At 37.5% G+C, this 14,553-nt stretch overlaps 2 protein-coding genes across 4 annotated transcripts; both read right to left on the bottom strand.

Annotated features, from left to right (window-relative positions):
* Positions 1-462: 462 nt before the first annotated feature.
* LOC132151780 (magnesium transporter NIPA2-like) lies at positions 463-13,025 on the bottom strand. Of its 3 annotated transcripts, none has more exons than XM_059560140.1 (6): positions 12,915-13,025; positions 6,300-6,529; positions 4,701-4,757; positions 4,488-4,578; positions 2,115-2,275; positions 463-1,489 (listed from the first exon to the last, which is right to left on the bottom strand). In XM_059560140.1, exons 2-6 carry the CDS (start codon positions 6,436-6,438, stop codon positions 834-836), a joined length of 1,104 nt encoding a protein of 367 aa, XP_059416123.1. In that variant the 5' UTR covers positions 6,439-6,529; positions 12,915-13,025; the 3' UTR covers positions 463-833. The 3 variants fall into 3 exon arrangements, with proteins under 3 accessions (XP_059416123.1, XP_059416121.1, XP_059416122.1); XM_059560138.1 differs by lacking the exon at positions 12,915-13,025 and adding an exon at positions 7,206-7,467; XM_059560139.1 differs by lacking the exon at positions 12,915-13,025 and adding an exon at positions 6,619-6,641.
* nipa1 (NIPA magnesium transporter 1) lies at positions 9,906-13,875 on the bottom strand. Its single transcript, XM_059560141.1, has 5 exons — positions 13,601-13,875; positions 13,455-13,502; positions 13,280-13,370; positions 12,915-13,075; positions 9,906-10,519 (listed from the first exon to the last, which is right to left on the bottom strand). The coding sequence occupies exons 1-5, from the start codon at positions 13,713-13,715 to the stop codon at positions 10,014-10,016; spliced, it is 921 nt and encodes a 306-aa protein (XP_059416124.1). The 5' UTR covers positions 13,716-13,875; the 3' UTR covers positions 9,906-10,013.
* Between the last annotated feature and the right edge of the window lie 678 nt (positions 13,876-14,553).

Below are 14,553 nucleotides of genomic sequence, written 5' to 3'. Positions count from 1 at the left end.
TTCACCACATCAAACGGGTTAAAGGACTAGTTTACAAAATAAAAATAGTCATTGTTTGATCAATATGAGGGCTCCAAAAGTCTAAATCGGCTGATGCGCGAAAGCAGATTTAAATATTCCGATCTGATTGTAATTTCAGAGGTTTAATAGTCATTGCGGAATCATCATCATTTAAGAACATATTTGAATGTATTTAAAGAGATCGCAATCTTTTAATGATCAATCGTGCATATGAGCCTTTATTTTTTTATGTCATATTTGTACCAGATCTCAAAATTAACAGCTTTCGGGGACCCTTAATTGCAATACTGTAAATGTTTATTTGTTCAGGAGCTCAAATTTTCACGAGCACATTTTAATTTTTGTTACATGTTGATCCATGTTTAAGTTAACATATATGTCTGAAGATTTGGATTAATAATCACAACACTGCTGATGATAAACTGAGAAGGTCTTCTCATCATTTCACTTTGGATGTCTTTAATACAAAGTCAACACAACTACCGATTTTGTAGAAAGAAACTCAGTGCATGTAAATACAGGTGTACATAAAATATAACAAAAGTCTCTTAAAAATGTACAGTTGTGTATTTACAGTGCTACATGAGGAATGAGATTAAGCCTACCATGTAGTCTAGTTGCAAAAAAACAAAAATGAGTTAAATGAAACCCTTAGTACAATCGATTGGTCCATCTTTTTGTATTTTTTGCGTTGAGAGTTGATTGTCTTAGGTTTATCTCCTATCTGAAAAGGAAAGAAAAATGCTAATTGTCCATAGAGCAGCCAAAACATTTTCATAGACGAACTGTTGCATACTGGTTCCTCACTGAACCTAAGAGACTGTCATAGTGCCGTTTCTTCTGGAGACGCTGTCGAAAGGCAACCCTACCTCTCTGTCGTCAAAGTCCTCCATGATGTCATTATGTAGCAGCTCATAACTGGAGTGGCTGTTAGCTGCCATGCCGTTTAATACAGGGCCATTCCTCTCGTCCTTCCTGATGGACACAGCTAGTGTCGCCAAGCTAATGCTAACGTCCTTAAAGGCGTGCAGCAGGAAGATGCCCACGATAATCGTAAGGAAGCCGCTCAGTGTGCCAATGATGTCATCGGTGCCCATGTGTTCCCATTCTTTGAACAATATGGCTGAGCAGGAGAGCACTGAGGTGGTGAAGAACACGTAGTAGATGGGTGTCACCAGGGATGTGTTAAAGATGTCCAGTGCTTTGTTCAGGTAGTTGATCTGTGTGCTAACACAAGTTATCAGGCTCAGCAGCAGCAGCCAGGCCAAAGGTTTTTGCAACACTGGCTTCCCAGCGATGGCCTCCTTAATGGTGATGCCCAATCCCTTCACACAGGAGACAGACAGAGCACCAATCACTGAGCAGATGGTGATGTAGACCAGGATGTTAGTCTGCCCGTGGCGTGGGCCTACAACGAAGATGAAGATGAGAGCTATGATGATGACAGCTGTCGCAAAGACCACGAAGCCTGGAGACCGATAACAAATATGATTAGTTATATAAAGGAGTCTTTTATTTTCGTATCAATATAAATATTTATGTATACAACCATTCAAAATGTGTGGTCAGTAAAAAGAAATGAATACATATATTCTGCATGGATTCATTAAATTGATCAAAAAGTGATTTTACATCGTTACAAAAAAAAGTCCTATTAAATGCAATTCTTTATGCATTAAAGAATCTTAAAAAACAAACAAACTGATGTCCGTTTCAATAAAAATATTAAGTAGCACAACTGTTTTCAAGATTGAGAAGAACCAAATCAGTTTTTTTTTTTTTATGATTTGTGAATGAATTATGCACAACTGCATGCAGCTAAAACTAATCCTAAAGCAATAGTAGTTGAATGTTGTTAATTTACATTACTCCGTTCTTAAATGTATACCAATGACAACTTCAAATCAAGAGTAACCAAAAATTCTTACTGACCTCAAACTTTTGAATGATTGTGTACCTGCAACCTGTGTAGTCTTATCAAGACCACAATAATGCATGTTTGAATAGTGGAATTACTCCGCAACACTGCTGAGCAAAAACAAGTTATACACATTCCAGGAGGGCCTTCATTGTCTTTACATGTCGTGGTTTACCTGGATCAACCAGTTTTTTGGACATGTCTTCCAGGCTGTCGATCTCCTCCTCTTTAGGCGCATGTATCACCATGGTAGTGGAGCCCAGGATACTGAGCAGACAGCCAAGCTTCCCATGCAGGTTCAGCCTCTCTGTCAGGAAGTACGAGGACAGTACCGCACTGCAAAAACAGGCATGCATAAAACTTGACCAACTTTTAAGGTATAGTTCACCCAAAAATAAACATTGTCTTAATTTACTCACCCTTAAGTAATAATACTATTTTATATATATATTATTTTTTTTAAATGTTGGTTTGGTCTTAAACCATGGAGTCATCTCAAGGCCCCTTTAGAAGTTTGTGAATGATGTAGCTTGTTTTTGTCCTTTCGAGAAGTTAATACCTTTAACACTTTGGCATTGAGCATTAAAAAAAAAAGCAACACTTTTGTAAAGTAAAGATTGTACTTGGTTTAAAAACAACAAAAAGGAAACCACAACTATAACTCTATTAGGAAGGTGATTATTTCTAAAAATACATTTACGTGGCACCTCAGTGATAAAACTCATGGATTCGGATGGCTATTTATTCACAGTGAAGAAGTTCTGAGTTCTGAGATCCTATGAACCCGGGGCCACTCACATGATTGTCTGCTGTAATAAAATGTCATATAAATTTATTGTTATTATAACAAGCATATTTAATAATATACTGTTTATTATTTGATTATTTCAATCTCCTGTGGGGAATTATGGGGAACTAGATGAGCTATAGTTGTATGTAATTATGTGATATGGTTATGTATATAATTTTATATGATAAATATTTTACAATTGTATTTATTGCATATCTGTTGCTGCCATAATAATGACTCATTTAAAATGTATACGTCTTCTTATTTCTGTTCTTAAAGGTGCTGTATGTAAGTTTTTGACTCTACTTGAGCATAAAAATATCATTATACGTTTGCAGATTTTTAAGAAACATGTCAAGTTAACATACTTGTTTATCTGAAAAACAATGCTTCTACAGTCAGTTATTCTCCTTTGAAAATGTGCGTTCCGGGCCAGAATGTCGGTCTCTGTTTTGCTTTGTGAAACCCGCCCACTGCGAGTTATGGCAATTGGATTTCAGCACCCCGGGTTGCCAGTTGGCGGAAAACACAGCATATTTAATTTCATTCCTCGTCAAGTGCACTCATTGCTAGTCTCACATAGCAAGACCTTCAGACTGAAGGTCTGGAATTCATTGCAGCTTTCTTTGGCCAAGGCCCACCCATGAGGCCGTTTGACCAACATGTCCAACAACCAATCACAGTTCGTTTCGTTTAGCGGCACGTTTCAGGGCGTGCAAATGTTGCCACAATAACAGACCGGTGTGTGAAACTCAATTATTTTAAAGATTATATGCCGCAAACTTTAAATATTTCACATACTTTTGAAAACCCAGCGTTTAGTTGATCCTGATAAGCGCTCGTCGTCACAGTTGTAAACACTATGGCTTTTTTCTTCCATGAGGGGGTTTGGCGGCATCTTTGCTTCCAGGCGGAACGTTAAATTATTTTTATGCCTTTAGTAGACGCTTTTATCCAAAGCGACTTACAGTGCATTCAGGCTAACATTTTTTACCTTAAAGAACACGACACACATCTCGCGGAAATCCTGCAGAATTCAATGAAACCAATGATGACTTTGCCACTGTTGAAGTGTTTCCACTTGTGTCCCATATGCATCAGACGTTTAGCCAACAGTCCATGGGCATGACATCGGAGACTGAAACTTACTCGTTCCTGTTGGTTTTATCAATCTGAAAACTTGCGTGTGAATCAGGTCTGAAGAGGAGGGGCCGGGTGAAAAAACCCCTCTCCGATATTTTGAATTTGGACTGCAATACCTAGTTCAACCACTCGGTGTCAATCCTACACACAGCACCTTTAACAGCTCCCGCTCACTGTGGCAGAGCAGTTCTTGTAAATACCAGCAATTCATTAATATATATGCCTGCAAATTACAGCGAAGTGCAACAGTTACAGTACAGTGTTCGGCAGTGGCCAAAACAGTTTAAATGGTTAATTTTGAATCAATTTCTTCTTGTAAACTCAGAAATGTGTATTTGACCTTGTTTTTGACCAAAAAAACGCCAGAGATATTTACAGGGGTGGTGGGAGAAAAGCATAGGCAGCAATAAAATCACAGACAAACCCCTCTAAATGTTGAAAATAGCTTACGATCAACATAAATCACAATAGTTATGAGTCCAAGAGAGTAACATCCTCCCACGCAACGCTGCATTTCTATAATACTATCCACCTCCTGTATCATTAAAACTGATTTGCAAGTTAACAATAAACAGGTTTTTATAATTCTGAGAAATTCCCCAAAGGTTTACAGACCTGACCAGCACACTGAGAGCCCCAAGAGGAGTGACGAGGGTGGCGGGAGCAAAGGCGTATGCAGCGAAATTGGCAGCTTCGCCGGCCCCCACTGTCAAAGCAGAAAGAATCCAAGTAGTTACTTCCAAGAAGCTGAGCCACAAACATGATAAATGTATATTGTACATGAACATCTTTAAGATGAAACTTAGTTGGTTAATCTATGTCACTCACTTGATAACAAGCCAGCCCACCAAAGCCATTCTTTTAAGTATGCGTGACCTCCTTGGCCTGGAAAGCAGAATGATTCATGTTTCAACATTATTCAACAATATATTTACTGTCAGCAATATTGTGTATGACATTTTTGCAATAATTAAATTGCACTGCCTATCAGGTATCGGCCACCCTGCTCTCTACATGTCAACATCTGCATCGGCCATTGAAGAACTCATTGATGACTACTTGGTACAAACATTATAATCTCTCAGAAATGATTGTAAATGTCAACAGTTAAATAACTAAATGGCTACAACAAGGTTAAAGGTAAAAGACCTCACAGTTTGGCAACACTGAACTTTGTATCAGTGCTAAATAGAGGATCAGTATTTTCCTTAAGCTCTACAGGCCACATTATGAAATACACTTCAGTTCAAAATGTTGTCAATATGATTTTGTAATGTTTTTGACAGTTTCTTGCGCTCACAAAGGCTGAAATTACTTGATCAAAAACACAGTAAAACGGTAATACTGTAAAACATTAGAACAAATAAAAATAACTTTTCTAAAAAAAATTTTTTTAAATGTAATTTATTCCCCGATGGCAAAGCTGAATTTTCAGCATCTTCAGTGTCACATGATCCTTCAGAAATCATTCTAATATCCCGAATCCCGATACGCATTATCATCATTAATCATTATCAATGCTGAAAAACAGTTGTGATAATTTTTTCAGGATTCTTTTAATATTTATCACTTATTTCAATTAGAAATATTTTGTAACATTTAAAGTCTTCACTGTCAATTTTAATCAATTTAATGCATTCTTACTGAATAAAAGTATTAATTTCTTTAAAAAAAAAAAAGTGACGGCAAACTTAGGAATGGTAGTGTAAGTTTACAACAAAATCAACTATATTATCTCTAATAGATGAAATATTTATTCAAATGAAAAAAAGGGGTTATTTTAAAACCTGGTTAACTGAAAGAGAATTTCATTTTTACATGAAAACAAAATATCATTACACATAATAACTTAGTCTATGCACTAAATATGTATTCCACGATGGGCCATTTTCTATACATCCAAGAAAATTATGTTAACAATTTGAAAGCCAACTACAACACACATTTTTTATTTTCATTTATAAATACTTATTAGCAAAATAACTGAAATCAAATTGAAAGATTTAAATAAGTCAAAAAGGCTTAAAAAGTGTTGTATTGCTTATGTTTGACAATCAAATAATGTTATCACAAAACTGGAATGAATAAAACCGACTTCTCACTTTATTCAAGCGAAAAGCAGTTAGTTATAGTTTTCTTTTTTAACAGTAAAACTTACTTTAAATGACACGAGTTCATACAGGGTTAAATATCTTACTCTGGAGAAGTCAGTGACATGGTAACAGAATTAATGATTCATAAAAAGTGTGCAGCAAGTAATCTGTACAGTGCTGCACCTTTAAGTTTAAACAATGACGGATACAGAACAGGTGTGTCTGAACAAAACATCTCAATCATTTTCCCACCCATACCAGTTAAACATCTCTGACACAGCGGTATATGTTTTTCAGACACCACAAGATCAAAAGCTTACAAAAAGTAACATACCTGCCCGCATAGAGCCCTTTCTGGCCAGTCGAAGGAGTCCCTTTTTCTTTAAGATGAAACTACCGCCAATAAATATACTGGAACTTATAGCCAAAGCGAGGCCTATATAGAAATCGTACTTTCCTCGGTCTTGACCCATAATGCCGTCAGTAGAGTTTCTTCTCTCGTCACATTGACATATGTGCAACGAAGATTGATTCCAGAGGAGCAGTCTCGGCCAACTGCAAAACCTGGCAAGAGAGAAAAATACAAACCATAATCTTGAAATTAAGTGCCAGTGAGTTCCTAGTCAGTGGAGGGGAAAATAAAGTTATCATACCATTTTCATGTGAAACACTACACACATTGCAGCTCAAACGATCTGAGGTTACATTCATGACAACACACACTGCTCTGAGGGAGAATGAAGAATGATAATGCGTGTGTGATGCACAATAAGTGACATCATCAGCACTACAGGAAATGACACCATTTAACACTCTGGCTCGAAGTCCTACTAGTTACGTATGATGACATGAGATAAATACTATCAGCATATATCAATAAGGTTCGACCTAGTGACAAAGGCTCACTTTGTTCAAAACCTCCGTGACTTTCGTCTAATCCGTACAACGAATTTGAATGGTGGTGACTGAGATTGTCATTGTGCATTTCTGTGTGCGTGTGCACGGAAGTTAAGCATTTAGGTTTGGCTCAACGTAAAGGGTGAGTGAATAATGACAGAATTATTATTTTGGGTGAACTAGCACTTTAAGGAGCGAGACACGAGCATACAGCTGATCCAGCAAACTTTACAGTATAATTAAGAACAACATCCCATGTCCATTTTACTCGAGTATAAACAAGTTATCTAATAGGAGTTCACGTTTTGTTGTCGCGACATATTCTTGACATGATGACAATTACCTTACTCATACAGCCAAACCCAGCCGGATAGCCTAGCCAATTAGCTCCATATTTCACAGCAAACACGCGCGTGGCTGACGGAGGTTAGGAAGTCGTTCACAGTACCTAGTTGTATTGCTGTGATCAGCTCGACATCGTGTCCGGTCACAGAGATTTCACGGTTTTAACTTTCACATTTTCTCGCGACCATGTAATTCAGACGCGATGTTGACGGCTTGACGCGAACCCATGTACGTCCACCTGAATACACTCACTGTAATGATGTCCGATTCGTGAAAGATTCATTCTTTTGATTCAAATCTTTTAAATGAATCAATCGGCTCACCAAACAGTCTGAACAATTCTTCCATATATTCGACTGAATCATTTTTTTTTTATTGCCAAGGTAAAAAAAATATACATATCTCGAAACAATCTATGGAAACAATATACTGGATCAAAATAAATAAAAAACGTATGACATGTTTACTATCTTAAGAGTTTTGGAGTTAACAATGAAAATAGGCTTTTGATGACTTACTTTAATACGATGAATGTGAAAATTGGCAACAGTAAAATATTAATCATAAAATACTAATTCTGGATCCGTCCGAGTGATTCTCTATGATTCTCTTCTCTCTAACTTATTCGGAGCTGTCCACCTTTTAATGATCAGAACTGATTACTAAGACCATTTGAAGTGAATTGAGGATTTGACTGATGGGGTACAATCAGAATATAAAAAAGACAATAAAACGATCTGGAAGTATGTTCGAAATATTAACTTTTTATGAATATTACATTGAATATTACATATTGTTCCATGTAATTGCATATAATATATTTAGGTTCAAAATTATGTCTAAATTAACCGATTCATATGCTACGCCAGTTGCCTGGGACATGATGGCGTAATTACGACATGACGTCAAAGAATCACTGAATTGTTCGAAAGAGCCGAAATGAGTCAGAATCAGTATAAGAACGAGGAAGCATTCTCTCTTTTGTTGTTTTAATGTTTGTATTGCTTAATAAAATAAAAAAATAATAATAATAAATCTCTCTTTTGATTGGTCTTTTGTCGTCTTACATCTTTGTTAATGTCTTCCTTTCACGCGTTTAAACATTGTAACCTAATGTAAGTGCGTTTTGATCATCAGTATGATTTTTTTTTTAGTAATAAATATAATAAATCTACAAAAAGGTCCCCTCCTCATCTAATATCAGATTAAAATTGCTTAATGTTGAGCTAGGTGGTGTAGATGTCCACAGATAAACGTGGACTCCGGTGCAGTGACCAGGAATCACTCTTGACACTAAAACGGTTGAAACATTCGCATTGTGTATCAAACGATCAAATCGATTAAAGAGTAACTAAACCCTAAACCAACTTTTTTTAGTTAATGATCTATAAGAATGGGGCTTTATTAGTGCTGTTCATTGATTCGAGTAACTTTTTTGACATTTGAGTATAAAGTGTTTTAATTCTATAATATATGGTGTAAAAACGTGTGAGGGCTGCCCTCTTCAGGTTGAACGGTGGCTACTGCAGTTGATTTTTCCTATTGGATGTTGCGGTGGCAAGTGACGTAAGCGGTGGCAGGTGACGTAAGCAGTTTCCAGCTCACCACGCCCCTTAGGTACGAGCTACCACGCCCATGGCAGTATAAAACCATCAAAATCACTGTAGTGAGTCAGGATTCAGGAGCTGGAATTGCGAGTATTGGTAACGACCAGGATAGACTATTATAGCATCTATTTAGCATAGCAATTATATAGTTATTTAGATCTTCAAGTTGGCGTAGATTTATCTGCATTTAGTACAGTGGTCAGGATGGTACGGAGGTGTGTTGCTGGTTGCGACAGCACTGCTGGACTGCATAGTTTTCCAGCAGACTTTAAAATTAGGAGCCAGTGGTTGCATGCACTTGGCCTGGAAGACCGTGAGTTCCCGCCTAGAGCTCGAGTGTGCAAACTGCATTTTACACGGGATTGCTTCTCCAACGCAATGGAGGTGGAAATGGGCTTCTCCACACAGCTCGTGCTGAAAAGTGACGCGGTGAGGGAGTTAAGAGCGCAGTTTGAGCCAGCGGCTCAAATTGATATGAACAGACACCTCGACACCCTCCACTTCAGGTGAAAGTGGGGGAGAAAAGTCCTCTACTTCAAATGATCGCTCTGTTGCAAAGCTACTTGCGTCATTACAATCACTCTCCATTTTAGCGTCTCTGACAGCAGCTGTCAATCAATCCGTCACTGCGAGTCTCAGGATCACGCCGCACTCACTCAGCCCCACCCTAGGTTCGTCCCCTCTATCTCCGCTGTGATCTGCCCACTTTTCAGCATTTTTCAAATATTGTGAGTGGGTGGAGTCAGGCTCTGAGCAGGGGTTTACGCTAAGAAAATTGGGTTATCTTGGTTTTAATTCCTACCTTTTTTATATATTAACCAGGTGATAAAAAAAAACAAAAATTATATATATATATATATATATATTCATTCAAGATATAAATAAAATAATTTATCCATGGCTGCACACACACACAAACCGAGGTTAATATAAATTAGAGTAAGCAATTAACTACTTTATTTCATTTACATTTATACAAAAAAATTCATATCATTAAAGTCAATCAATAATTTATAGAGTTAATACTGATTCAAAACATTATTAAAATTCAATATTTTTTAAAAAATATAATTTAGTATATACAGTAAAATGTTAAAGGACCTCTTATTTGGCTCTGCAATGGTTAATTAATATTAATACATAATATCCAATCAATGTTTGTGAAACTGTCAGTTATTGTAGAAAAAAATACTCATGAGTTAGTCCTTTTTAGCTCGGGTTTGGCTCCAAGAAAATGTAGCTTCTTGAGAGATGCGCAATAAGGCAACACCCACAGATACGGTGATGAAACCACACAGGATACCAAAACAGTCCACAATGCCAAGTGCTGTCCATTCCCTGAAGAGAATAGCAGAAGCCAGAATGACACAAGAGGTGAACGTCACATAGTAAATGGCCTCAAACATGTTAGAGCTGAAGCACTCCAAGGCTTTGTTGATAAAGGTGAACTGGATCATAATGCTGACTAAAAGAATTCCCAGCAACCCCAGGAAGAGGTAAAGTGCTCTGCTATCACTTGTAGATGTTCCACTGAAGGCCTCCTGAGCAGCCAGTCCCAGACCTTTGCTGCTGGGCACAGTGAAGCTCCCGAGGAGAGAACAAATGCCCACGTACACCATAATGTTGGATTTTCCGTGAGCTGGAGAAAACCGCCCGATCAGTATGATCAGTAATAGGACCACCACTGAGATGTAGACCAGGAACACTGAAACATGAATAGAAAGATCAGAAACGATGCTTGACAATGTTTGTTTTTGGTAATTTCTGAGAGTGAGTTAAGGATATTCCACCACACATGATTATGAAGCAGCACTAAGAGATTTCAGACAAAATAAATGGAGCTTTAATGGTGTCGTCTTTTGTTCAGGATCATTGCGATACCAAATTATTACTGCTATATTTTTATTGATTTGATCTGAACAATGACACTGCTGTCATTTAGAGCTGCTTTACAGCAGAATCTGAACTGTCTCCATAGTTGAGTTTCCATAATTTATTATTTCCTGTGTATTATTGTGAAACTTATTTGACATAATCTGTATTGTAAAAAATTGACTTGACTTGATAAAAACTAGAAAAACAGATCAGAAAAAGAGCTGCAGATGCTCATATACAGTCGTGGCCAAAAGGTTTGAGAATTACATAAATATTCGTTTTCAAAAAGTTTGCTGCTAAACTGCTTTTAGATCTTTGTTTCAGTAGTTTCTGTGATGCACTGAAATATAATTACAAGCACTTCATGCATTTGAAAGGCTTTTATCGACAATTACATGACATTTATGCAAAGAGTCAGTATTTGCAGTGTTGGCCCTTCTTTTTCAGGACCTCTGCAATTCGACTGGGCAGGCTCTCAATCAACTTCTGGGCCAAATCCTGACTGATAGCAACCCATTCTTTCATAATCACTTCTTGGAGTTTGTCAGAATTAGTGAGTTTTTGTTTGTCCACCCGCCTCTTGAGGATTGACCACGAGTTCTCAATGGGATTAAGATCTGGGGAGTTTCCAGGCCATGGACCCAAAATTTCAACATTCTGGTCCCCGAGCCACTTAGTTATCACTTTTGCCTTATGGCACGGTGCTCCATCGTGCTGGAAAATGCATTGTTCTTCACCAAACTGTTGTTGGATTGTTGGAAGAAGTTGCTGTTGGAGGGTGTTTTGGTACCATTCTTTATTCATGGCTGTGTTTTTGGGCAGAATTGTGAGTGAGCCCACTTCCTTGGATGAGAAGCAACCCCACACATGAATGGTGTCAGGATGCGCTACTGTTGGCATGACACAGGACTGATGGTAGCGCTCACCTTTTCTTCTCCGGACAGGCCTTTTTCCAGATGCCCCAAACAATTGGAAAGGGGCTTCATTGGAGAATATGACTTTGCCCCAGTCCTCAGCAGTCCATTCACTATACTTTCTGCAGAAGATCAATCTGTCCTTGATGTTTTTTTTGGAAGAGAAGTTGCTTCTTTGCTGCCCTTCTTGACACCAGGCCATCTTCCAAAAGTCTTCGCCTCACTGTGCGTGCAGATGTGCTCACACCTGCCTGCTGCCATTCCTGAGCAAGCCCTGCACTGGTGGCACTCCGATCCCGCAGCTGAATCCTCTTTAGGAGACGATCCTGGCGCTTGCTGGACTTTCTTGGACGCCCTGAAGCCTTCTTTACAAGAATTGAACCTCTTTCCTTGAAGTTCTTGATGATCCTATAAATTGTTGATTTAGGTGCAATCTTAGTAGCCACAATATCCTTGCCTGTAAAGCCATTTTTATGCAACGCAATGATGGCTGCACGCGTTTCTTTGCAGGTCACCATGGTTAACAATGGAAGAACAATGATTGCAAGCATCACCCTCCTTTTAACATGTCAAGTCTGCCATTCTAACCCAATCAGCCCGACATAATGATCTCCAGCCTTGTGCTCGTCAACATTCTCACCTGAGTTAACAAGACGATTACTGAAATGATCTCAGCAGGTCCTTTAATGACAGCAATGAAATGCAGTGGAAAGGGTTTTTTGGGATTAAGTTAATTTTCATGGCAAAGAAGGACTATGCAATTCATCTGATCACTTTTCATAACATTCTGGAGTATATGCAAATTGCTATTATAAAAACTTAAGCAGCAACTTTTCCAATTTCCAATATTTATGTAATTCTGAAAACTTTTGGCCACAACTGTGTATATATATATATATATATATATATATAGACTAGACCCTTTCGAAAAAAATGTGTTACACAAAAGTACAATAATGGTTGATTTCCATAACTTGTGAGTGTTAGGTTATCAGTCCTAATTCCTATAGGGATAGTTGACCCAAAATTAAAATTTTATTATGATTTACAAATACTTGTATCATTTTAAACCTGTATGATTCCAGCAAAGCACGAAATAAGATATTTTAAATAATGTAATGTTGGTAATGTTGTTTTCCACGGACTTTAATTGTATTTTTGGTCCATAAAATAATAGTCAATGTGAACTTGAAACTGTTTGGTATAACAATATTCTTTAAAATATCTTCTTTTGGACTTTGCATCCATTTAACCACTGGGCTACCACTGAGAATAGATGGATTACGGCTTCACCAGACATGTTTTCCATACCTGGGTCCATTAGTCTCTCCTCCAGTTCGGCTCTTGATGTGACATTCTCACTCTTGGGCGAGTGAATGATGAGTACAACTGAACCACAACAGCACAAAGTGCAGCCAAGTTTCCCTATGAGATCGAGATGTTCCTGAAGAAGCCAGGATGCCAGAACGGCCCTGATTAATAATGAATAAACAAAATCACATAAATCATTCCATTCCACAGTAAAGGTGCCTTGATATGCTAAACCAAAAGTGACCTAAATCTCAAATGTTGTTGTTGTTGCTTTAATAATTATTTTGAAATTGTTCAGACCACTGCATCAAATCCATTTAAATTAGAGTAGAATGCCTTGAATAAAATATAACAAAGAAATTCACCCAAATAGGACACCAAGGGCTCCAAGGGGAGTGACCACAACTGCGGGGGCAACATTGTATGCAAGAAAATTTCCTATTTGTCCGACGATCACTATAAATAAGGCATCAATACACACTTTTAAACGACAATTACTAACAATTTAGTTGTTGTTGTAGTAGTAGAGGAAAGACTCACTTGCAAGTGTACCACACCACCACACACAGTCAGCCAGGTAAGACCCACCTGTAACAACATACAGCATCATTTTTTAATAAATAAATAAATAAATATATTTGCATTCGGACAAAATATGGGGATAATTGTCCTTTTATGTGAAATACCTGACTTGCGGGCTCGCAGTATCCCCTTCTTCTGTAGTACAAACGTGGATCCATTGATAAAACTGGACACGACAGCAATCACAACACCGGCTACTGGGAATGAAGCCTCGTCCATAAATGTATGCGATTTTATGAAAGGGCAATATCAGTCTTTAAATCACTCTTTGATTTTACTGGTGCTGATGAGGCCCTCGTAGACCTGTTATGATGTAGACTTTGTTACTCGACTAGAAAGACACAAAAAAATAACCCGATGTTCGGTACAACCCGGAAGTTTATTCCCAGGAGTTACTTGACAAACGAGCGACCTCTACTGGTTATAGCAGAGAGAGAGAGAGAGAGAGAGAGAGAGAGAGAGAGATAGAGAGAGAGAGAGAGAGAGAGAGAGAGTCTCGAGATAGAGAGAGGGAGAGAGAGAGAGAGAGTAATTATTATATTTAAATATGATGTATTCTTGCATTATCTGAGTTTCACAATGATGCCTATAGTAAAAATAGCGTATAGTTCAAATGACAGTCTAATTTTATTGTATGTGGAAAGAAAAGAAAAAAAGAAAGAAAGAAAAAAAAAAGAGTTGTGATCGAGGCTGTCAGTCCAATGCTGGTGAGTAAATGATGACAGAATTTTCATTAAATAGACACTGGAACGTTTATTTTATTAAGGCTAATTTACAATAAAATTATGGCGTCACCTTCGGTTAGTAAAGGAAAAGTATACTTTACTTTGACTTTAAAACTCTGGTAAATGTAATGTGAAACGTATGGTTAATATCACTTCCGTCCTGGTCAATTATTTTATAAATATATGCAAAAAAAAAATAAAAAATAAAATAAAATCTTCAAATCCCTTATAAATTTACCACCTTTAAAAAACACAACATAAAATTAAACTTTTAAAAATAGTATTTACCTAATACTTTTATAATTTTACTCATGCTATTTTATGACCTCGTA

Source organism: Carassius carassius, chromosome 10 (genome assembly GCF_963082965.1).
Source record: "Carassius carassius chromosome 10, fCarCar2.1, whole genome shotgun sequence".
In the NCBI taxonomy this organism is placed as follows: Eukaryota; Metazoa; Chordata; class Actinopteri; order Cypriniformes; family Cyprinidae; genus Carassius; species Carassius carassius.
Note: the sequence above shows the minus strand (reverse complement) of the source record. Positions and strands in the feature narration are given on the sequence as shown.

Excerpts from the sequence above, each read along its gene's own strand:
- LOC132151780 (XM_059560140.1), bottom strand. The coding sequence starts at position 6,438 with ATGGGTCAAGACCGAGGAAAGTACGATTTCTATATAGGCCTCGCTTTG. Across the intron at positions 4,579-4,700 it reads GTGGGCTGGCTTGTTATCAA|TGGGGGCCGGCGAAGCTGCC; the intron begins GTGAGTGACATA and ends CTGCTTTGACAG. Across the intron at positions 2,276-4,487 it reads GCTCTCAGTGTGCTGGTCAG|TGCGGTACTGTCCTCGTACT; the intron begins GTCTGTAAACCT and ends CTGTTTTTGCAG.
- nipa1 (XM_059560141.1), bottom strand. The coding sequence starts at position 13,715 with ATGGACGAGGCTTCATTCCCAGTAGCCGGTGTTGTGATTGCTGTCGTG. Across the intron at positions 13,503-13,600 it reads ACTGCGAGCCCGCAAGTCAG|GTGGGTCTTACCTGGCTGAC; the intron begins GTATTTCACATA and ends ATGTTGTTACAG. Across the intron at positions 10,520-12,914 it reads GGAGAGACTAATGGACCCAG|TGTTCCTGGTCTACATCTCA; the intron begins GTATGGAAAACA and ends TTCATGTTTCAG.